General features: G+C 40.0%; 1 protein-coding gene across 8 annotated transcripts in view; it reads right to left on the bottom strand.

The window, feature by feature from the left end:
* LOC121903357 (serine/threonine-protein kinase BRSK2-like) overlaps window positions 1–25,415 on the bottom strand; it is a 138,974-nt gene that overhangs the window by 21,590 nt on the left and 91,969 nt on the right. For 4 of the 8 annotated variants that reach the window (XM_042420320.1, XM_042420294.1, XM_042420302.1 and 1 more), the window contains exons 5-13: window positions 24,183–24,299; window positions 19,149–19,182; window positions 17,549–17,617; window positions 11,693–11,839; window positions 11,184–11,215; window positions 9,036–9,200; window positions 8,630–8,727; window positions 7,003–7,156; window positions 2,443–2,502 (exon numbers count right to left, since the gene is read on the bottom strand). In XM_042420320.1, coding sequence (XP_042276254.1) covers window positions 2,443–2,502; window positions 7,003–7,156; window positions 8,630–8,727; window positions 9,036–9,200; window positions 11,184–11,215; window positions 11,693–11,839; window positions 17,549–17,617; window positions 19,149–19,182; window positions 24,183–24,299 — 876 coding nt within the window. The remainder of the gene's footprint in view (window positions 1–2,442; window positions 2,503–7,002; window positions 7,157–8,629; window positions 8,728–9,035; window positions 9,201–11,183; window positions 11,216–11,692; window positions 11,840–17,548; window positions 17,618–19,148; window positions 19,183–24,182; window positions 24,300–25,415) is intronic. The other 4 variants (XM_042420311.1, XM_042420338.1, XM_042420348.1 and 1 more) reach the window with 3 other exon arrangements.

Genomic DNA, 25,415 nt, shown 5'->3' with positions numbered 1-25,415 from the left:
ACGACGGCGAGCAGACTCTCCACACCGTCAGGCACTTCAGAGAGGAGCTTCTATTAACATGCAACTCATTAACCGTGACACCCATCCAGTCCACAATCAGGACGGCTGGTGTGCCGGCTACTCTTTGAATCCTGAAAATTAATTAATGGCTGTTGATGTGTGTGTGAGAGAGAGAGAGAGCGACGGGAACGCAACAAGCTTCAGTTTATGGATCTGCGCAATTAGATGATGAGCGAGATAAAGGACTATTCAGTGGGAGTGAAAGCCTTATTTCCATCTCCTGTATGTGCTCCATCTGCATTCCTGGCAATTAATTTATGCTAATCTCCACAAAGGCTTCCGATCCAACGACAAACCGTGTCCCCCCCCCCCCCCCCGACGTAAGGTCAGCCACACAACGAGGCAGGAGATGCCACAGATGATGAAAATGACACACACATATACACACACACACACACACACACACAGAGGCGATGAGGAGTGAAGGTAGGTGGAAGGAAGCAGGAGAAAAGTTGACCTAAAAATTCTCTTCGCCCCGGGGGGGGATGAGGGAGTAACGTCAAAGAGGAAGTGGGTGCAAAAGGGAAAAGTGTTCTATTTTTCTGATTTCACAGAGAAGAGAATATTCAGCTCTTTCTCTCACAGCAAAAACACACTGATACAGTCATGACTTTGTTGTCGGTGATACTGCCTACATTACCTTTAGTAATATTTAGATCTAATCTGATGCTGATACTTGACACACCAGCAGGTTTTTCTTGCTCAGAAGTGACACAGATCAGTATTAAAAAGGACTAAACAGGTAAAAATCGATTCCAGGTCTGAATTTTGAAGCTGTATCCACTGATGTTTTTTGTCCATTTTGGAGCAGATGAACTCAACAACAACAGTTCTTGTGGTTGATGTGTTGCCTGCGTGTTTTAGGTTGATATATGGTTTTCTCGTGACGTGTTGACTGACCAAATCTAATCAAATGTGTTTTATAGTTGCACTAAACGGCTTCACTCAAAGTCAGAATGAAAAGCCAACCATCATCGATGAGGGAGAGACAATGGATGACGGCGCATTGTTTTTCAGACAGTCTCTCCTGGAAGCCAATCAATTAGTTGCGCTCATAATGTTCACGTGAAAAGTTACAGAAATAGTTGTGCGAAGAATGTTAAAGCAGAGCTAGAGAGAGAAGTTCAAACCCTGACAGCTGGCCAATCACTACATGAAGTGAATGTTGGCTCGTCTGTGTCAGAAAGTTACAGAAATGGTCGTGCACAGCCTCTCTTCATCCGCTGTCTGAAAGATGTGTGTGGGGGGGGGGGGTGTTTCTGAAGCTATCTGACCATCCGACAAGCTGTTCTGAAGGAGTACAGCAGCCCCGTTACACATCCAGCAGACACAGAGCAACCTGTCATCCTTTCAGCTCTGTTTCCGTCTCTACAAGCTCCTGAGTCTCTTCAGATGCTTGACAATCCTCTTTCTTCTCCAGCTCGACTCTTAACTGTGTCTGTTTGCTGTTTGCTGCTGGACAGGAAGTGTACCACAAAACCAAAACTAGGAGCTAAAAGAGGCTAAAAAAGCTCTGAATTGCTGCAGAGTTAGCGACAATTTTAAGCAGGTCGGTCAGTAGACAGAATCGACACATCGCTCTGCAGCTCTCTATGACTGAGCGGTAATGATGTTAAAATGTCTACTGAGGTAAAAAAAAACTGCAGACGCGAAAGACTCGGTCACTAAAAATACTGTCGGCAGCATTTGAGGCCACTTTGTAGACTGAAATGTTCCACCTGAGGTACGTTTTTGTCACTTGATGGTATGTCAAGTATCCAAATGAAGTATGACTCTACACTGTAACAGATCATCTTCATCTTATCCAGTTATTTTAGTTTGTTTGTTCCATTATTGAGTTTTATTTCCGAACTGAAGTGAAACTGTTTGCCAGTAAGCAAAGACATCATTTCAACATGTTTTTAATACAAATGAAATTGTTTCAAGAACTTTCCAGAATATTTTTCATTAAAATAATGCAGCAATTTTTGTCTTATTTTGTTGTATTTCAAGATAGTCACACTCATTTCAAGTTAAACCAGTTAAAATCATTTTACTGAACTGGGAGATTTTGGAGATTTTTGCAGTGTCATGATGTGATGTGCAGCTTATTCCATTTATTTTTTCTTTTATATTCTTTAATTTAGTTCTAATAAATCTAAACATGTAAAAGACAGATTTCTACAAGTGTATGTTAACAGCTTCTAGGTCTAATAAAACAGAAAGTTTTAGTGAACATGCTACATTAAAAAAATGAATGACAAAGACGTGTAAGAAACATTAGCAACCACTGAAAGCTTAAGAAAGAAACTAATTAATGGGTGTTAAAAAACAAAGGAAACAAAGTGGAGTGGACACTACATACGAACAGAGGAAAGAAGACGAAACGGAAGAGACCAATACCTTTCTTCCTTGCTGCAGTTAGCGTTTGTGATATCCAAGCTTTTACTGAAAACAGATTTGCTAAAAAGGGGGCAGACAGAAAATCAAGAGACAGACAGAAAAGGCAGTCACATAAGGGGAATCCCTAATGTACAGCATGCAAAAAAACAAAACTAAAGCTCAAATTTTCCACCGTGAAATAACAAAAAAATCACCATGAAAAAAAAAAAAAAAAGGAGCAACAAAACAAAACATGCACAGATCGAGAAATAAGAAGACAAAAAACCAGAAGGAGAAACACATTCATGGATCATGCTGGAGTCAGTGGGACATTTAACACATCTCCTTACTGTAAAGAAACAATTTCTGTCTGTTTTCATCTCCTGGAGTTTGTTTATACGGTCAAATGTTCGGTTTTAACGTCTCTGCTGAATCAGTCGCCGGTGAGGAGAGACTCTCAGACACATAATAACAGCGCAGCAGCTGAACAGGCTTTTACTGCTGTTACACCTGCTGCACTGTGACAATAACAAATCAGGTAACTCCTGCTGGGTGATCCTGATCTGAGAGCGCCGTGTCAGAGCGGAGACATAACGGTGAACGCTCAGATTGTGTTTGAGAGGCTGTGAAAAGGTTTGACAATCAGGAGGCTCAGCGTGTTATCAACTCAGCTTTGACTACAGTTACAATAAATGTTCGCTCTTGGTCTAAATTTGCTTTCAGACGTAGCGATTCCTGCTGCGGTCTCCATTTTTTTTTGCCCCAAAATGGAAACAAGAGCACGTCACAGATTTAGCAGTGAACTTCTTCAACACTGTTGGACTCAAGATGGACAGTTAATAAATAAAAAAAAAAGATTAAAATCGATGCAGCAGAAACAAAGATATCCTTGTCAAAACCTGATGCCTACATTACCCACAATGCAATTGGAGATTGTGGTGTGTTATGCTAGTAGCTAATGGTTTTGTTTGCATTATCTCCTGCTAACTTACCACCAAACGTTATATTTCTTTAGCTTTAAACAAAAAACTGCAATTTAGTTGATATTTGAAGACATAAAGTTCCATCTTATTACTGTTAAAACTGTTTTAGTTTGAAACCTTTATCTGTTTCATGTCAGTTGTTTTCTGAACACACAAACGTTCGGTCTGTGTGTGTGTCGACTATTTTCTCTGTAACTGGAAGCCTCAGGTCCAGATTAAATGACTCACAAATGATTTTTACAGTGAAATGACTCAGTCTCACTTTGGAGGCTTTAAATGATGAAGATGAAGCACGTCAGAGCAGATTTATAGCTGCTGACTTGAGTGAATCTTGAGTGTGTTTATCCTTAAAATATATATATATATAAATGGTTCAATTGGGTTCATATTTTTGGATAAACGTCACTAAAAAATTTTTAAATCCTCTTCTGAAAAAACTCTCCTTTCATCATTAAACTCTGGATCTAAATCTACTTCAAACTGAACTTTCTTCATCATATATTTGCAGCGTGTTGGATCAAAGCAGCTCCCGGAGGTGGTGGAAGGTATAAATGATTTTTTTTTTGGGAAAGATTTCAGTCTGGTTTTTATAAATATTGCAGCACTCTGATCGCCCATCTCAGAGAAACTAATGATGTCCAAATGAAGGTCCAAATGAATGCAAAGCGTTCAGTTTTAACGCTGTTTAACCTCAACAGAACTCTTCATGTTTCTCAAACTGACAGAAATATGCGCTCGACCCGTCGGAGGAAACAGAATCAATAACGTCTCTCGAATCTCCTCTTAAAACAGATTTCTGTTGATTTGCTTTTATGTGATGTGATCCTTTTATCTTTTCATCTTTTGTTAATCTTTAATGCTTTTGTTTATCTTTTATTTAGTATTTACTGCATTGCTTTACGTCACACCGCTTCACTTTGATACAATTCTTGTTCCACATTGTTTTCTTGCTTTACTGTCTGTCGAAATACTTTGAAAAACTCCTTTTTCAAAGTTTATATAGTATAAATACACTTTATATATTTGATTATTATCTTGTGGACAGATCTCAGATATACATTAAACCAAAACCGTTCAGTTTCACATCTGCTAAAGATTTAAATGACTCAACACAAATCTCATGTTTTAATTTAGTAAAAATGCACAATACTGCTGATAATAAATGAAGCCTTTCTGTTTCTGTCATGGCATTAGATTTATACATTTAATGAACAGTTTTTAAATTGACCACATGATAATATTCATAGATTATATCAGGTTCACTTCATAATAAAAACAAGAGGCCAGTTCCATTTATTCAGTGAGTTATTAAAAACCAACATGTAGAAGCTTTGAAGCTGCTAAACTTCGATCACAGTGTGCGTCATGCTTTCATTGTTTGTTAAAATGCACATCGTCTGTTTGTTGGTTTCTTTTAACTACAACTAGGATTTTTCTCTCATCCTGATCAATTAGTTTTAAATGCCTCAGCGTAACCAAACCTTAGCGGTCAGACCGAGCGGCGACGTACGGCCACTTGAGGCTCCAAAAGCGAGTCAATCCCCATAGACCTCCATGTTAAAATGCCCAACTTTACAGCAGAAATAAACATGTTTACAGCCTGGTACAAAAAACAGTTTTGATCTCGGTTGCTAATTTTCCTTTTCATCACTACTGTGCGGGGGGTGAATTTTTCATATAACTCACCTGTTTAAATTTTATTAAAGCTTAAAGTTATGCATAATTAAGGGTGTGGCTGCTTTGAGTGAAAGTTGCTACCACAACGACAACATTAGTTAGGTAACGTAACCATGGCGTTGCATGTTCAGTTTTTCTGGTAAGTACATTTTGTTTTAATGGTTTTAAGCCTGTTTATTGCTAGTGAAACTTAGCATTAGCATTAGCATTATCACAGTTAACCATAAACTGTAAATGGACTGTGCTAACCAAGCTAGCTGCTAGCCGCTAGCATTAGGGTCAGCTCCACCCTCTTGTCCAAATATGGTCACTTCTGGCTCCAAAAATCCAGGATGGAAACGGTCAAAATGTAAACTCGAGGCTTCAAAATGGGAGTCAACAAACCATCAGGTGATGTCACGAAGGCTACATCCATTATTTTCTTACAGTCTATGGTTCAGACTTTAGTTAAGTGGCAGATCAAAACAAACTCGCTGGTCATTTTAGAAGGAAATTTAAAATAATGCTAACTTGTTGTTTGGGTTAAAATGTTTTAGGATTGAATTAGGATGAAAAGGTCCAGCCTTGGAGGGGATTAGACCCAAAAAGGAAGTGGATAATTAGCTAATTAGCTTCCAATTTCTGATGAAGCTTACAAGGTGTTACTTGTTAGTTACTACAACATGACACACTGTCTGAGACGCCTAAAATATAAAAATATGGACGTAGTTACCGTGACGTCACCCGTTGGTTTCTGAAGAGCGGTTTTGAAGCTCAAAGTGAGCCGCTCCGGCCGTCGCCATCTTGGCAGTGCGTGACCCTGCCTAACTCCGAGCCAATCAAAAATGGGCAAAGAGGCGGGCCGAATGGCTGAAACAAGCCACCTAGTGGCTGGTGGACCTGTCACTCAAAGCAGCCATGTCCTTCATTATGCAGAACTTTACAGCTTAATAAAATTTAAACGGGTGAGTTATAAAAAAATTCACCCTCCGTACAGTTATCATGAAAGAGGAAATTAGCTACAGAGACCAAAACTATTGTTTGTACCAGGCTGTAAACATGTTTATTTCTGCTGTAAAGTTGGGCATTTTAACATGGGGGTCTATGGCGAATGACTCGCTTTTAGAGCCTCTAGTGGTCGTTCAAGGAACTGCAGTTTTTGGCACTTCCACATTGGCTTCATTTTACAACCCCAGAGGTTGCCACTTGGTTAAAACACATTTTGAGGCCCCTTTAGAAACAATAGGATTGTTGGATTCTTACTGTTCAAATTACACTCTCTCTCATTTTAGTCTTCTTACACTCTGTTGGTCTGTCCCAACAATATGAAGCCATACATATTTCAGGTTTACAGCTTCTTAAACCTTTTTGTCCCCTTTGACTGCATGCTCCATGCACACTTTACACACACAACACACAAACCTGAGAGTCCTGTTCATGCAGTTTAACGGTTGTTAGAATTTCCCACCAGAGCTAAGAGCGCGCTGTTAGACTCTGGCAGAGCAGCTGAAACAGGAGTTTATGTCACACCTTGTATGACACTGTGTGTGTGTGTTGTACATCCTGAACCGACCGAGTGAGAACGATGCGTCATGTATTTGACCGCAGTTCAGTGAAGGAGGGGAAGAAGACCTCACGGTGAACCACACAGTTCAGTTAAGTGCAGAACTGGAATAAGGTCACGCTGAGGGCAAACAGACTGCGTGTGTGACGTAAATTTAAAATACAACCACTTAAATTAGTGCTGCTGAGCTGTACCTCCTCCTTTACTTTACAGAACTGGGATTAAATACATTATTTATCATAACTGATAACAACACTCATCAATTACACTTTAAACAATCTCAAATCCTTCTGACTGACTTTGTGTGTGTGTGTGTGTGTGTGTGTCAAACATGGCTGTCCATGCACACGAACACACGTGCACGTCTCCATCTCTTACCTCTGACCGTGCGTTGCCATGTCGATGGCTCGTCGTACGGGTACAGGGGATCCTCCCTCCGTGACGCTCAGCACCTCCATGGACTTCCTCTCCGGCCGCCGCTTGCCGTGACGGCTCAGCATGGGCGAGTCCACGCGCTTCCTGGGCGGGTCTGCTGAGCGGGGGTCAGGGTTCAAAGGTCAAAGAAAGGAGAACACAAGGACAGAAACTAGTCAGAACACCAAATCACCAAACGTCAACTTATCAGTATTTAAGTATATGTTTTATCTTGATTAATGAATTTAATCTGGAAGGTTACGAGCTGAACAAAAGGTCGATGTAATACAGCAATACGGTCTGAAGGTGCAGTGACTTTATCCGCAATATCAGAGTCGATCCCGGCATCTTTTAAAAGATCGTATCAGTTTTGTCTTCCTCAGCCTGCTGCTGCTGCAGTGCTGCTCTCCTTTATAACAGCCTACAATGCAGCATTTCACTTCATATGACACTGAAAATTAGAGTGTGCGAGTGTGAAAAATAATTTCTGGGCACTTCGGTGAAAAAAGTCTGAATTTTGACGTCCTGGTTGTCAAAACACTCAGGATTCAAGGACCTTTATTGTCATCTCACCACAGTTACATTTATACTTTTCAGTTCAAATGCTACATGCTATATAATCACATGACATTGCATATCTCTGGGCTGCGGCTGTTTCATATGAAATTAACTTTACATATGTTCTGCTGCTGTTTTAATGTAAGTATCAGATCGGACTCTGGATCTACAGATACCCAATATCAAAGGACATGCTTTATTTACTGGTTCTGTGTATTTTCTGGGAATGCTCGACAATCCCAGCCCCCCCTGAACTACCCAGTGAGTGCCTGTCACTTTGTTTCAACCTGCAAGAACTCTGCTGCAGCATTTAAAAGGTGAACGGAGGAGTTGTGGAGTTTTCTTTATATTTATTGGACAGGTGATCAACCAATGACGTGACTCATTCATGCACTTGTTGCTGCAACAGTCACACTTAACATCATGTGTCCTCAACACACCATCACTGCAGCAAAATGAGGAGTTCACCAACCCGACGTCAGTAAATAGAAGATGTTCGACTGCTGTTTAAGTTTCTGTTTAAACCTCCCGCTGAACTGTAGTTGTTTATCAGCTCTACTAGCTGGAGGGAAATCCAGCCCTGATCCCCTGAGCTGCGTCGGAGGGTTTCTTGCTAAGCTAACATCTCTAACATCAGCTCGGCACAGTTCCTCACTGTGAACGTCTTACACAAATCCAGCGGTGCTCTCATTGCGCCTCGTCTTGCTTGCTGTAGTTGGATATACAGAGCTGAAATAAATACTGACTACATGCTAAAAACATGTGAACTACAGTTGTGCCATCACCCCAATTATTTTATTTCTACTTTACGGTTTCTTTTTGTCAAATGTTTCTTTCTGAAATTATAGGTGACATTTGGATTTAAATAGAAGTCAGAAAACAAGACAACAACCAGTGGTGTTTTGAGCGAAATGCTAACTTCACCAGTGGTGGACTGTACGGAAAAACCAGAGCAGATGGCAGCAGTAGTTTGGCGTTTCATTGGAAGACGATGAATCTCTGTATTTGTTGGAGTTCAGCTGGACCGGCTTACCGATCTCGCTGCGTGGCGGCAGGTTCTGGTCCTCGTGGCTGGGATATCTTTCTTTGCGGTCCAGGAGCAGGAAGTAGATCATCTTTTCCTGGTTGTCACTGGAGAGAGACGACAGTCAAGAGAGCTCGCCGTCAGCTGAGTGCACATTAGTTAAAAAGCGGGACAGTAAGATGCTCCATCATCACAAGACACATTAAATAGAAGAATTCATCAAACTGACAATTTGTCTGGCGTCTCATATATTTCTCTGCCCCTCCAGTCGCCGGCTCCACCCCCTCTCAATTAAGCCTTCTTTTGTTTTTGTTTTCCTCTGTGTGAGCTCTACTGTGTTGTGTGTAAAGTGCTTTATAAATAAAATTGAGTTGAGTTAATCTGCTTCCTCCTCCTCCTCCTCCTCCTCACTCACTCCTCAGACAGCAGGTCTTTGGTCAGTTTCTCCTTGTCCCTGAAGCAGCCCAGAGAGTGCATGCTCTCCAGGACGTCGGGGTCGATCTCCTCGGCTGCAGCCAGCGTCCTGATGGCCACCTTCCTGGGGACGGGCTGCTCCGGCTCCGGCTCGTTCTTCCCGGCTCTGCAGCGCAAACACGAGACACGAACTCAGCAGCCGGAACCGGCATTGATCTCAGGGTTAAAGCTATATCATTTCCTCAGGGCACATGCAAATTTTTAGACTAAAGTTGCTAGCTAGCTTTTACTTTTTGATGTTTCTTGTAAGAAAAACAAATGATTCCAAAAAGCAAGAGTTTCCCTCAAAGATTTAAGCATGTTTGGATGGAAAAGCCTCTAAAACAACAAGCTGCATAACTCAAAACTGACTTCCTGATTAGTGTTAGACCTACGTTACATATGAGGTAATCAGACAAGCACACAGAATACTGAAGGAACCACCACATGTTCTTTACTCTGAGTATGAACTTCTAGAGCCTGTAAATGCAAAATCAACCTCAAGCTGACGTTTAATGAGTACAATACTATTTAACTTGCTTTATTTAATTGGATATCTAATTCATGGATATTAACCTCCTTTGCACATCTAGTTTTCACCTTTTTATTCTTTTACACACAGGTTGTTGTATTTCATCATATTAGGAATACTGTTTACTCTATTTATTAATGGTAAATTGGGGATTTTATGTACCTGTATTGTGTGTACTTTATATTTTTCTATAAGCAGCTGGATCCAACACTAGAGCCCAGGACAAATTTCTCCTCAAGGATAATAAAATATATCTTATCTTAGACAGCAAACAAGTATAATAAGTTGAAAGAAAAGCAGGAGCTCTTCAGCAGCGTAAACTTTATTCCATAAGCTGATGTTTGGGTAATAATGTTCCTGCTCCGGAGCTTACAGTCACAGTGAAACGGGAAATTAGAGCGTCTTTAGCTTCAGTAATGTGACATATTTCTGAGTCAAACAGAACATGTGGGCGAGTTTTAGTTACGAGAGGGATTTAAATATAATCCTACAGATGTAATCACTCAAAAATGGGCGACAATGGTGCCATATGGAGCTGTATACATATATATATAATATATATAATAACTGTCACACCTAATACTAGCTTGCCCTCAGGATTCTGTGTGCCGTTTGATAAAACACAACAAACAGCCTGTCGTAGTTCATACTGTACATCAGGGCTGCAAATTTAGAACAAATTTGCGATTAATGAAGTTATGTAAATGATGTGGAGTCTCTGGGCGGCTGCCTGCTTCACCCGGACAGGTCAAGAAACACGAGCAGACAGGTTGGAAACAAACCTCCAGGTCTGTAGTTTCCTGTTTCTTTTAAACTTGAAGCCGCTTTAACGAGGCGTGAAACAGCCCAAACTAAAACGCTACAGTCGCAGATGCTGTTACCGTCATCTCGGCTGATTTATTCTCACTTTTATATCATAAAAACATGAAAACATCTTTGAGTCAAACGTGAGGTTTTACACATATCCTACATGTTCCCGCCTCTTCCTTCTATCACAGGTGATCATCATCATGTAATTAACCAGAATAGAGCCACAAATAATTGATAAAAAATGAAAATGTAATCAATTCATAAGTCAAAACTAACACACAACAAAGGTAAACAGTAAAATGATCACATAGACTGTCCAGTGTGAACATCAGTGATGAACTGTCTGATCATCTACTTGTGTTTCTTGACCCAGACGTCTTCATAGTGACGTCACCAGATTACCTCAGCTTTTAACAATGTGACCATAAATAACAGAAATAATGGACAAAACCTGAATACAGAAATCTCATACTGTTAGGAGACAGCAGTGGGGGGGTACGCAACATTTAATACAAAGACAAATATCAGTTGTCTAATGTTTTGCTTTAACCCAAAGTGTCATTTCAAACCAGTAAACAATAATCAATAATTTTTGCTTTTTAAAACCCAGAAATAGTAAATCCCTCAGAGATCAGAGGTCCATTAGAAGCGATGGCGTGTCTTAGCTCTCACTCTAATGGACCTGCTTCTTCTCTGAGAGGTTTCCATCAGCGTTTACTCTGCATTACCTGCTGGAACATGCACACAGACACTCAGGTGGATACTTACAGGTACCACGTATGCTTCTGGATCTGCTCTAACTGTAACACACATCACAAGAAAGAAACAAAACATTAATCACTCTCATTTATACGTGAAACAAACAAGCTGCACATCGTTATATTGCAGATGTTTTCAGTGTAAACGGCCTCATACGATCACTTGCTATGATTTCACTCATTTATAAAGACGCTGCAGACGTGTTCAAATAACTGCAGACAAAGACGTAAGTGAAAGCACATTATCTAACACACTCTGTTATATTTGTAATGTTTCTATTCTAAGCCAAAACAAATCCTTGGGCTGAGATGAAAAAGATTTGATGCAGAGAACAGTAGCTGCAGGGCCAGTCGTGGTGCAACTCTGCTATATTTAGCCTGAGCAGTCCCTGAAGCAGCAGCCCCTGTTGACTGTAACAATGCAAAGTGAGCACAAGTCTATCGGTGGGAGATGTTAGCTCTCTGTCCTGCAGCCGTGACGCGGTGTTGAGGTGAGGTGAGGCGGTGCACGAAGCTTACCGTGAGCCGCTTGGTCGCGTCCACTTCAATCATGCCACGCAGGAGGTTCTGACAGTCCGGAGGGATGAAGTGAGGCATGTGGAAAACTCCCAGCTTCACCTTCTCCAACAGGTTCCTCAGGTTGTCGTCGTCGAAAGGCAGAGCACCCTGGAGAGACGAGAGAGGAGGAAACGTGTCACCAACACGTCTACTGAGCTTTTACATGTTTACTGTCTGGGCTACAGAGCTGCTGGTACAATACGGTCAAGTTACATAGTAGAAACGTAACAACTTTGTTGGACATGTAACTCTCACAAACAAGACATGATTGAATATCCAGTATTCGCTGCCTAATGGTTTATTTATTTGACCTTTTATAGTTTTGAGTTGTAGTTATAAATTTGATAATTTACTGTATTAATAAAACAGGTGAACATTTGGATGAAAAACACAGAATCGTGACAATCAGGGGGACAATAAAACACAATTTACAGCAGAACCATGCGTAGTTTCACAGTTTATTTACTTCTGAGTGTTTGAGGGACAGCAGCTCTGGTGTTTTCTCTCCACTCTCTATCAGTATATTATGTTATAAGTATATTATATGTTGACCTCACCACCAGAGGACTCTGTTTACTGTAAACTGTTGACCTGTGTTGACCTTTGTCCCCTGACAGCAGAAACACTACAATGATTCCTGAGAACATCAACTCTGAACTGAAAATCCATTTTACTCTTTCTAATAAATAAATGTTGGGTATTTTTCAGTAAAAGTCTGTAAAAACTGAAACCAAAGAGTCTAATTTGTTCAGTTTTTACACTGGAGTACCTACATTTAATGTTAGGGCTGATTTAAAATTGTGAGTATTTTGCGTCAGGATGTGTGTACAGGGTTATGATGCAGCTTAAACTGAAAAATATTCATTTACAAAGTGGCGAAAACACTTTTATGATACTTTTCTCTCTCTCTGTGATATTAAACTAAACTGATGTTGTTCATTTAGCACATTTTTTTAGAGATGATCCATCGCAAAATGATTGTGAGAGAACGTAAGTATGATTTTGTTGGATTTCTATTATGAAGTTAGAACTTGACGTCAAGTTTTATGTAACAGAATTTAAACTTGCTGATTGGATGTTTCTTGAAATGCATCTCAGTTCTCGTTAACTTCTACCTCAAAGTTTTTACGTCCACAGGTTTGTACCTTTTGACTTTTTATCAATCTTATCATCTTATTTATCAGTTTACTGCCATAGAAGAGCTTCAACTGTGAGTCACCTAACGTTGTTTATGGCAACTCTATTGTGATTGGCTAGCTAGCATGTGAGCAGTCAGGACGCCAGCTACAGTACTTTACAACATTTAATAATAATGTTTAATCTTGTCATGGACGAAGTGACAAAGTGAAATTTCCAGCAGTCACCAAAATCATCTGACATCATCCACTGGAGACCAAACGGCAACGACCACGTCTTGAGGCTGAAGCCAATGCAGAAGTGTAATTATCTATTTCTTTCTTAATCGATTTCATCTTATTACATTTTCACAATTTTTATTTCTCACTTGCATTATTGGCTTGTCAGTCATCTGTGAAGCACTTTGAATTACACTAACTAGTATGAAAGGTGCTCTACAAATAAATTTGATTGATTAATTGATGCCACTGATGGCCGTTAGACTCCCAACTGACTCCCATTAAACTTCTCTCTAGTCAACCTTTTTTTTTTTTTTTCAATGAGTCATTATGGTCTCAATCTCTAAATTCAGGCCCTCTAGTCGGATTATTGTCGCAATATTTCACCAAGTTTAATGTTATTAGATTAGGATACCTGCCCTGTTAGCACAATTTAGCTAAAGTAGCTAACGTTAGCCCAGGTGTGCAGCGCTCGGTGTTCCGCTAGTAAGCTAGCGTTAGCTTGGGTTCGAGGTAGCGGGGAGTGTTTCCAGAGCGTGAAAGGCAACACCAGCTCCAAACGGAAATGATAGCACCAACCAGAAACTGCAACTTCTTCTGATTTGTTGTTACAATCTGCTGTACAAATACATTTGCCTTGCCTTTCCGGCTCCAATGAAAACTAATGACGTCACACCTCTCTACGTCCATCTTTATAAACAGGCTAAAATGAAAACTGTAATCTGGGCAGTAGCTGTTGAGAGTTCTCACAACCCTCCTTCTGTCCTTGAAGGGCAGAATCAACAAGACTGAGAGATTTGGGAACACAACACAAGCATCCAGCCGCCCCTTTCAGCCGGCTGTACAGTCGATACACTGGCGCTGACGTCCTCCTGTTGTCATGTAAATGTCCTGTCAGGTGTTCACCGAGAGATAATCTGGGTTTTGACAGAGAGGCGGGACCGAAGGCAGTTTGTGAGAGATATCTGTCATCAGAGTCGGTGATGATGAAGCAGGTCTGTATCGCAGCCAGTCGGCTCTGCCTCTGTTCTCCAGCTGGGGAGCGCGCTCGGTGACCTGATGACTGATACCGTTTCCTCCCTCATTGAAAAGGAGCGGGATGGAGCCAGATGGCCACTGACACTGCGTCGGTAATCAAAACAACGCAAGTGGAGAGATTTATCTTCACATGATGACTGTGTCATGCGCTCCATCTTAATCAAGAGAAGAATGTGTGTGTGTAGGCACAAAGTGTTCAAACAAACAGTAATTGACTTGCTACTCTGACGTCTCACTTGTCACTGTCATATTATAGAGCTGCTGATATGAAAAGCCTATTTGTGTGATGGATTTTTGTATGTGACTGTGCTGCTGAGTGTGTTCGCTACACAGCTTTTGTCTCTTATTCACACAACTGAGCCATGGAAATATTTTAAATGTTTTGAAACCCACTAACCCTACTCTTATAATCTGACTAAAATACCAATTTACATTATAACCAACCAGCACTGACTGGTGTTTCAGTGTCATTTTCACTTGACACAGAAGCTGCGGTAGCAGTTTGCAAGGAGCAGTTAACATTTTTCATGAAAATAGATTTTAAAAAGTTTAAAAAGTTTTGTACGACCATGCAAAAATATTCCATAAAAGTAAACTTACCAACAAAATATACGTACTATTTACTGTTGGCTAGTTTCACTGACAACAATGTTTTTATATAAAATATTAATCTACAAAGTAACTTGTAACTCTACCTGTTGGATAAATGTAGTGGAGCAAAAAGCAAAAATATTTCCCTTAATTAACATAAAATGGAAATACTAATAAGGTACAGAAATATAGTAAAGCACAAGTACCTTTTGGGTGTTTTTGACCTGCAGACTGGATTCGTAGCTGTTTTCTATTATAAACAATGAATTGTGTGTTTAATAGTTTATATTCTGCTTTGTGTTCAGGGTAGTCATCCTCTCTGCAGTTGATGAACTACAGATGTACATATATATTTATCAAACTATCCAGATTTTGGCAGAAAGACGAACACATTGTGACAACTTAGTTGACAAAGGTGCATTATTGAGGGCGGGACAGCTTCATCTCTGCATTAATTTAATTTATAATGTGTTTTACATTTTTCATCGGTACAACATGTATTTTCCAGCATCCCATCTTTAATTCAACTCCACCTGGTGTGAACCTCAGACTGGAGGAGTTACAAGAACAAGCTTAACAATCTGCAGCAAGACTTTTCATCACACACAGCTTCCACTCTTTTCTTACAGAAGTGAAGTCTCTAATTTTCCCGACAGGAACAAAAACATTAAGAGGCATTACATCATCTTTAATGGTGAACTTCAGTGTTTAAATCGTCTAAAGTTCCTGTAAAAAACGGTTAACCTTTGTTAACCTTTAATTCCTGTGATAAATTGCTGTTGTCAGGTAGTTTATATACGTTGAAACATTTCAGTGACCTTTTTTCGTCACCTTGGATATTCTGTTGGGAGCCTCAGCTTCATAAATGACGGGTTCATTCAGTGTAAATATTTGCCTCAGGAACAAACTAAATCAACCCCCCCTGCTCCCCTTACACCTGCAACGCTGCATCAAACCAGCAGTGTGAACAGGTTTTACTGTGGCAGCATATTCTGAACTACAAATAGATGAATCACTCAGTCCAGTTAAATGTCCTGCAGCTGTGTGAAAAGATGTACTTCACACAAATTTAATTTATCATTTAGAGCCGACTGAAAATCTAGATAAGAACAAATTAAATGCAGGATTTAAACCCGGTAGCTTCACATATAAGGATAAAGTCATTAACACAGTGAGAAACTGAATTCTGCCTACGTAGCTAATGTTATGCTAACATGTTTTTAGAGACATGAATATTTTTGCTCTTCTGCGAAGGTTCAATGACCATGAAACTATTTCACACTTTTGTTTCCTATTAAGTAGCTTTACAGTTGTTAATATCATCTTTTTCTACACTGCCAGAGAGGATTATATTCTATTTCAACTTGTTCCAGCTCTTTAATGAAAAAAACATTCAGTGAAATACTCGTTGGTTACGGCTGCATACTTTAAGATGTCTTGTGCATCATTTTATACATATTTCTCCAGATTTCAGCCTCTGGATCTCCACCAGAATTTCAAATTAAGATGTGATCAAACTGGATTAGAAAGTTAAACGACTTGTTTAATAGGTACAGTATGTGATATTCTAGTCCACTAATTCACTATATTTGTAGATATTGACTATCCACCTATATTCTCATTGGAAAAAAAGGACAGTGTTTTATTTTGTTTTTCTTTTGGGGGGGGGGGGGTTAACAGGCAGCTACACATTTCTCCGTTTTCTATTTCTCTGTTTAGCATCATCAGCTGTAGGCTAACCCATTGTCGCTAACTTTGGAGCTTCACTTTTCCAGCAGTTGGGGAAACAACAGACGTGACTTTTCTTGGTCTTGACAAGCTGCAGCATTTATTAACTGACACACTGTAGTCTGTTCTGTACATTTACCGTCAGACTGACAACTTACTGCTAACCTTTTCCTCTGCTCCGCTCGCAGTCACCATCACTTACGTTACTTGCAGTTTCCCAGGCAACGACACAGACGTTGACTCACATTTCGAGACAGCGCTGCTCAGAGGCTCCCAAACGCTATTGATTTGCGAATGAATGGATATTTGGCGTTATTTTTGACATTTAAAAAATTATTTTTTGGCCTGGTGGGGGTACTCGTTGTACTATTGTACTATTATAGGGGAAACACTGGTGTATATTAAGTTTAAATGTCGATTTTCCCTTTTAAGGTTAATTAAAACAAAACAAAACATGTTTGGGCTATTAAATCATGTGCTCTGAATGTGGAGAATTCTATGTTGTCAGCAATGCAAATACAGGCTCCAAATCAAAATCAAATTAAACTTTATTATCCAAAAGAGGAAATAATTTCAGAGGTACATAAAGGAGAGAAAACAGCACAAAAAGGTAGAAGATGAAAAGAACCTCCTCCAAATGAATGTCCTCTTTTGGATAATAAAGTTAAACACTGTTTTGGGAGAATAACATTTCCCTGGTTTGAAAATTTAACCACTGCTGTAAAATTGACTTTGAGACCAAAGACCAAACGACCTAAGAGGGAAAAACAGTTTACCGTACATCACAAACTGGTGCGATGGCGAGTTCGACTCTGTGTCACTCTGTATCGTGTTAACAAGAAGACTAAAGGTGCTACTGAGCTAGCATGACACAAGAGGACGCCTACTAAGACTAATCAATTCAGTAACTTATACACATAAATCTAATGAGACAAGTGTCGTCTTCGATTTGAGCCATTGACTGCGGTTCTGTGATGTATACATGAGAAGTTATTAAGCATTAAACAGACAGAAATGGGCCCAAGACTGCTTCTGCAGAATCAAGGTTAAGGAAGAAGGTCACTTTATTCTCTGCAGTTTCGGTGCAGCAGCAGACGTCACTCACCACTAAAAGTGCAAACAGGATGACTCCACAGCTCCACGCATCTGCTTTCCTCCCATCATACTTCTCTCCCTGGTAGAGACAGAAAAGAGAGAGAGACGGAGATGAGACTTACATCATAAACTCCAGCAGAACTGTGTGCGACACTCATTCAGAGGCTGTTTCCCAAAACCGCACATCACCCTGACTGCTCTGAGCCCCGACGCCTTATTTAATGGAAAAATCCACCCATATGTGGATAAATATGTGTAACATCAGCAATTTGTGATGCTGACTGCACTGCAGGAGTTATTTTGGGATGAAGTGTTTGAATTTTCTTTTTCAGGAGCGCTGCATCGTCTGCTACATGTCAGTTAGCAACTTCCTGTCTTTCCCTAAATCTGGTTTTATGATTTTGTCATTTAACTCCCTGTAGTGTTACATTTATTTTGAAAATCTATTATATCTAATTAATTTTAATTTGAAATTTATTTTAGTCTCAGATTTATATTGTCTCGCTTACTGCTGGAATATTTATTAGTTTACAACATTTCTGTCTGTCTGACCTTCATCATGAGCAAACATCACAACACTTAGAAGCTGCTTCAATCAACAGAAGTTAATTTAACTAATGAGCAAAGACACATCATCATCATCCAGGTTATTAAGTGAAGAAAACACAGCGAAGACTAGAAGATTTGTAACGAAGAAATTGACAACAAGTAAATGAAGGACAAACATACTGTTGTATCATGAATCTTATAATGTTTTCATACATATTGCAGCAAAAAAAACCCAAACTGTGTAGTGATGCTCGTCCGTGTACTTGATGAAGGTCGCACAGACTGAATCGCTGTAAACTAAAAAAAACATTCCAGCAGTGAGCGACACAGTTTGTGGGAGTTTTTCCTCATTTTTATTCAAGTCGTGTTTTCCACCAACGCAGCTGTCGCACATTCAGGTGCACAGAGACTTTTTTTCAATAAGTCTCAGATTTATATTTAAATAAATTTTTAAATATCTGTTTAAAATCTTTGAAAACGTCACATGATACGAGTCCTCTTTCAGGCAGGTTATATAACCAAATACATACTGAATAAAGCAAACCTGCATAGTCAAGCTTTTTATGCATGTGTGTGATTGATTGAAATTCTTTATTGACAATATAAAAGATATAAGACACATATAAATAAATAAATAATATAAGCACAGTAGTTGCCAAAAGGATAAAACACAACAAAGCCCAGGAGCTTATTTCCATTGTGTTCCTTTGTGCGTATGAAAGAGAAGAAGAAACAGGGAGCAAGTACATAATTAAACGTCTGTCGTCATGACAAACAACGTCCCCATCAAAGCTAAAAGGTTGGGCCTGTTTTCTGCAGGAATAAGAAGAAATATGGAAACAAAATGGACGGCTACATCCAAAAAAGCAGATTTTTAAAGTGTGTATGAAGCGTATTTTCACCCAGTGAAGGGGGAAGGCGGCTGAGACCAGAACAGAGACGGCAGTGAATGCAGAGAGGATGGAGCAGTGATGTAAGAGCCATTCTGCAGAGAACAGCTGGAGCTGCCATTACTGTATAAAAGAAAGGAACACAGAGAGACCAACAGAGAGAGCACTTACCCTGATAACCTCTGGGCAGGCGTAGTGCGGAGATCTGTAAGAGAGGCAAAGAGGCGGTTATGCTGGAGTCACAGTGGTCCAAACATGACATCACACGACAGTACACACTCAGCGGGAACACAGCCAGCAGCCACAAGAATAAGTGATCAGGTGAACTTCTAACATCACGCTCTCTGAAGGAAACCACTTTACCAAAAGTTCATGAAAATAAGGAACACTTTTATTGTCTGATGTTGATTATTTATTTTTTGCTAGCTAAGTGAGTGTTACATAACATGACATGAAATGGCCTGAAGATTCCTGAGATGATGGCTCATCCTGTTGGATAACATATGACAGCATCCAACACTGTTCCCACCATGACACTTTAGATTCAAAGAGCAATGGTGGTATGTAGTACTAAAGTACATAAAGTACTCAGTACTTTATCTAAAGGACAAAACGCTACTGTGTGTTTTTCTGCAAGCTTTAGTTGCTTAAACTCCAACGGAAGGTGTCTGTGTTTGATTGACAGCAGCTGGAGGGATGTGTCGGTGTCTGTGTTTGACTGATAGCAGCTGGAGGGACGTGTCGGTGTCTGTGTTTGATTGACAGCAGCTGGAGGGACGTGTCGGTGTCTGTGTTTGATTGACAGCAGCTGGAGGGGCGTGTCGGTGTCTGTGTTTGATTGACAGCAGCTGGAGGGGCGTGTCGGTGTCTGTGTTTGATTGACAGCAGCTGGAGGGACGTGTCGGTGTCTGTGTTTGATTGATAGCAGCTGGAGGGATGTGTTGGTGTCTGTGTTTGATTGACAGCAGCTGGAGGGGCGTGTCGGTGTCTGTGTTTGATTGACAGCAGCTAAGGTGCGGGACAAGACGTGTGTTCATGTTTGTAAGTTAGGTAAGAAGGAGACTTTTGCAGGAAAGCTAACGTGGGTTGTTGTTCAGAGTCCGTGCCTCGTGTGTTGTGTAGCCGGATGCAATCAGGCTCAGTGTGACCGTCTGCTCTGTCTATGAGAGGATGACACGTTATCGCTTTATTCAAAGATTATTTTTCTGTTTTGAAATAAAGACTAAGCAGATGATGGAGTGATAATCAAACAGTGGATCTTCATGAAACCAAAGCATTTAAAATATAAATTTCTCCCTTTTAGTTTCTGATCTTTTCTCAGAGACAAGTGATTTACACAGCAGATATACTTTTTTGTAAACATTTTTAAATGCCCATTTTTTTAGTTTTTAGATTTATTCAGGCAGCCATTGGTTTCCACTCATTTCCATATGGTCTTAAAATGAGTAAGTGAAGGGAATTAACTTTCACTCAAGTACTGCACCTAAAGAATAAGGCTGGCAATATTCAATATTTCTATTACTGTCACCAAATCTCATGTGCAGAGCAAACCAACAATGAACTGATCTATTGTATTGTATTGAATTATTGTGTGTGTATCAAAGTCTGATATATCTTATTCCTCCCAAAAACTATTAAAAACAGCTCAGTGAGCCACACCGCTGCACCGGGTCACATGTTCCTCTGTTGCCATGAACACACACACACAGTGTATAAAAGGACAGAAGTCCCCGTGCACAGCCAGTATTTTCAGTCAGGTGCTGGTCGGTCGCAGGAACATATAAGGTGAAAATCAAAATTAACCACCGCACACTGTAATGACTTTACTGTGACTTTATTAAGAGCGAACAATGCGTTTCGCCTGTAGCTTCTTCAGGTTTACTCAGATCACATCGTAGTTTACTGTGATTCAATCCCACACACACTGTCCAGCTGCCAGAAACAATCACTAAAGAACCAAACGTGGATTCATCCACCGCTGAAAATAGTCCCAAACAAATGCACCTCTCGTTTGTGTGTTAAAAACTAAAATCAGTTGTTGGCTGTATGAGGGAGCAATGAAACAATATGTTTGTGACCCGTTCTTAAACATCTGATAGTGAAGAATAGTTTAGTTTTGCTGTCGGATTTGGAGACTTTCATGTCTTAGATCAGTCGAGACAGAAGGAAATAAAGAGGAACAGAAGGAACAAATGAGGAAATGAGGACTGTGGTTAAAGTGAAGTTAGTAACTTCTTTTGCACACATTGGGAACAGTAAGATGTCTCTGATGTGCTCAACATCTCTGTCTGCTGAAGTCTGGTCATCCTCCGTGTGGATTCATCATAACAAACGAAGCGGAGAGAACGACTCCTCTAACAGTGTTTCCATCTCTTGCGCTACGCAAACACAACTCTTAGCGGAAACTCACACCCCATCATCGCCGACATCACACTTAGTTATGCTAATGCATGTAAAAACCAGTCAGTCTGAACGACTCAAACACAGACGTGTCAAAATACGCTAACTGCAATCTAATTACACCAGAACAAATTTTCCATCCTTCCTGCTCGAGGCGACATGTTCATATCCATGGCTGAGTGACATTTAATAATTCCCTTAAAGTCATATGAAGTGGAGGATTCGTCTGACTTGTTACTCATGCGAGATATTTACAGGATCCATCAACAGTTCTCCATAAAAAACAGTCTGTATCGCTGACGTACGGAAGAATAATCCTGACATGGATGCAGCTTTTCATTCCTGTTATGATGCATCAGCATGTCTGAGGAGACTGTCAATAAGTGTCTGTATGCAGTTATATATTTATTACTCCCAATAAGCATGCTTATTCTAATTGGCAGTTCAAAAGACATATGGTTCTCTACGTTAAAAATCGGCTAAATTTGAGCTCATTAAGGACCAGATGAACCCACTAGAGGGCAAAAAATTAAATGTGGGCCCCTAAAGACTCTAAACGCTCTGTTGAATTAATGTTGACATGGCTGGCTTCTTAAAATAATTTAAGGAAGTGTTTTAATTGCCTAAATGTAGCCAGAACTGTGTATTGCTTTCTCAAAAAAGTATTTAAAAGCACATGTATATGTAAAGACAGGATATGTAAAATCTGCTCACAAGGCCTCCCTTAAAAAAGTTTAATGTGAGCTTCAAAAAGAACATTAACTGAAATTAAAGTGAACTGAATTTTAATAACTTAAAGAGAATTAATAAAACTGTTTTGCTTCACTTTGACAGTTGAGTGCCTGGATTGTTTGAATCACAATTGGGACTAATGAGTAACTGTAGGCTGAACATTTTGCTCAGTAACTCCATGTTCTCTCTCTCTCTCTCCTTTGCTTTGTGCAGCGTTTCTGAGCCTGAGGAGGAGTCGGGTTTTAGCTTTTCCACATGACTGACTCCGTGAGAAACTGGTTGGCCTGCGGTTAGCTGTGTTGAGTGGGACACGTCGGCCCAGCCTGTGTCCCCTGTAGAGCTTTCAAAAGCCTGCGGAAAAAAAACAAACTCACAAATTGAAAGATTTCTACTGTTTTCAGAGCCGCAGCGTCTTTACACGACAGCTTGAATCAACCAGACACATCTCACTAAAGCTGGGCTCAGGTTAGTCTTAAAGCTCCACTTAATCAAATGACTACTTCTGATGTGAAAGAGGTTGTCTGTACTAACGAGTCCACAGAGTCTTTTAGCCTCTTTAGCTCGTTGTTTTGGTTTTATAGCACATTTGTCATTAGGTCACTCTCAGCGCTCTCATAGCATTGTTTTCAGCAGCTGTTTTCAGAGAAAAGGCTCTAAAAAGCCGCTGTACACTACCTGCTCAGCACCAAACGGCAAACAGACACAGTTAGCTGTAGACTAGCTGGTGAACATAGTGGAGCATTTAGCAGCTAAAGAGCCAGATATTTCCCTCAGGAGTTGGTAGAGAGCAAAAACAGAGCTAAAAGAGAGTGAATTTTGGACTTACATTCACCAGGTGGACAGAAACACGACTCCAAATGAATGATAATGTTGGTTCAGTACCTTTACTTTGTTTCCTTTAAGATTCATTGTGCAATACTTGCACAGCACACAGAATCAGTAAAAACTCTCCTACCATCCCGATTTTGTTCCATAATTAACAGACAAGTCTTGGAGAGGAAACCTGCACCATTTTTGTAATGACTCAACTCAATGGCTGAGAAAACCTGCAATCAACACTACATCAAGTAATATCTCGGTGCCATTTCTAACAACATCAAACCTGTGGTAAATAAAAAAAACAAAAAAACTTTCAATGTTGAAAATCATATCAGCAAGCTCAACCAGTCCTGTTTATATAACATCTCAAAAATTGATTTGCGCAGTTTAAAGTTTTAAAGATGCAGAAGTTGTTTTACAGGCCTTTATCTTCTCGTCACTGGAAGACTCTTCTAACAGGTGAAAACCAGAAATCACTCAACAGGCTCCAACTAATAATGCTGCTGCTGCTGGACTTTTAACTAAAACCAGGAAAAGTGAACATATTACTCCACTTCACTGGCTGCGTATTTTACTTTTAAAGGCAGCTCACAGCCAGGATCCAGATTATATCTTAGAGTTGTTCTCCCCTCACTAACAGACGAGAACCTGCTGGCTCTTCTCGTTTCTAGATTTAAGACTAGAGGGGTTCAGGTCTTTGCTATCAGGGCACCTGAACTCTGGATCGACCTGCCCGAGAGGCTCAGACTCAACAAATTATTATTTTCTTTTAAATCACTTCTTACTTCTCATTTTTTATCAGTCAGCCTATAAAAAGAAACTCGTGTCTCTTTAATATGTTGACATTTTAGATTTGTATTTTTTTGTGTGTAAAACACTTTGCAACACTGTTTTTAAAATACAAATACATTTTATTATTATTATTATTATTATTATTATCATTATTGACCCAACAAGTCATCATTTATTCAAAGTAACAAGCACATGAACAAGAATTCTTGCTGTTTCTGAATAAAACATGGAGCAAATGGTCTCAGACGGTTGTGAGCTGCAGCGTTTTGTGTGAAGAAGGTCGACTCAAAGACGGGATGAGTTCAGGATTGAGAAAAAGAAAATATTTAAATCAAGATAAAGGACGCAGGATGGAGCCGGAGCAGAAACCTTAAAGAAATAATAGAAAAATCCTTAACAATATATTTCCAAAGACCTGGGACTGAGATCTGACCTTCAGGGTTAATGGTTTGAAACACTCACCCACAGCTGGTCTCCAGCAGACTGTCCCCGACCTGCAGAGACGCCATGCCAAAGTCTGCTATCCTGATGTTGTTCTTCTCGTCTAACAACAAGTTCTCAGGCTTCAGATCTCTGTGGCTGCGGGACGACAAGAACAAGACGGATTTATTTATGAGACACATTTAACAACGACAGCGACCAAAGTTAAGATGAAGTTAAAACAGCTGTATCATGATATTAAAAATTAAAGGGAATCAAAGGCGATTTATAAAGAAGAACAGGACAAGAAACACAGAAACCTGTTAACTGACAACCAGTACAGCAGATAAAGCCTGACGCTAGTCCTCATTGGTTCGTCCAGAAAAAACACACACAGTGTAGAATAAATCTGTATCTTCAAAGCCAAAACACTTGATATCTAATGCTGAGAGTCAGAAGCAGAACTTCTTTTGATGTGCAATTGCTCTTAGATATACAGTGTTGAGGAACTAAAGGTGCTCTCAGAGATGAAAAGAGATCAAGAGGATCTGGACCCTCTGAAGTCGCCCCGAGTCTCAGCTGATGAGGAAGGAATGAGGCTGAGGAGGAGGAGGAGGTAGGTGTGTAGGTGGAAACCTGTTGTTCCATCATCACAACACAGCAAAACACTCCGTTGCTTCTAGGAATATGATTTTATACAGAAATAAACTACAATAGACGCTTTTGAATTTCCTCCATTTACAGGTTTTTACGGCATCGTCACCATGTTTCACGCAGACGTGAGTGTCGTATATCGTTTTGTTTTTCAAGACACTGTTCAGAGATGCATGTGAGTAGAACTTTTTATGGAAAAATGTACCATGAAACACTGAGATTGACATTAAGTGATATGAATTTTGATGCAAATTGTGTCTCTCAGGCGAGGAGGGTTCAATCATTTTCTTTTCTACAGTGATTCATTTGACACTGGGGGGAATATTTACTATACAGCTGTCAGGGATGCAAAAATCTTGGCTTTAGCATATTTCCTACAGATCTGAGGCCCGCTGACAGTTCATCTGAAAGTGACACATGACGTCGGGCATGTTGTGCATCTCGGGGAAGCGATGGAGCGTGACAAAAGTGTTTTTCCTGCTGCTGAACTTGGAATATTGGTTGAAGAGGAAAAATGCTTTTGGAACTGCAGACGTGCGTTTATTCAACAAGAAGGAGGAGGAAGGACTATATGTGAGAACTGCACACGTTAATTAAAAAAAAAAAGGATAAAAAGTCATC

The sequence above is a fragment of the Thunnus maccoyii genome, chromosome 1 (genome assembly GCF_910596095.1).
Source record: "Thunnus maccoyii chromosome 1, fThuMac1.1, whole genome shotgun sequence".
In the NCBI taxonomy this organism is placed as follows: domain Eukaryota; kingdom Metazoa; phylum Chordata; class Actinopteri; order Scombriformes; family Scombridae; genus Thunnus; species Thunnus maccoyii.
Note: the sequence above shows the minus strand (reverse complement) of the source record. Positions and strands in the feature narration are given on the sequence as shown.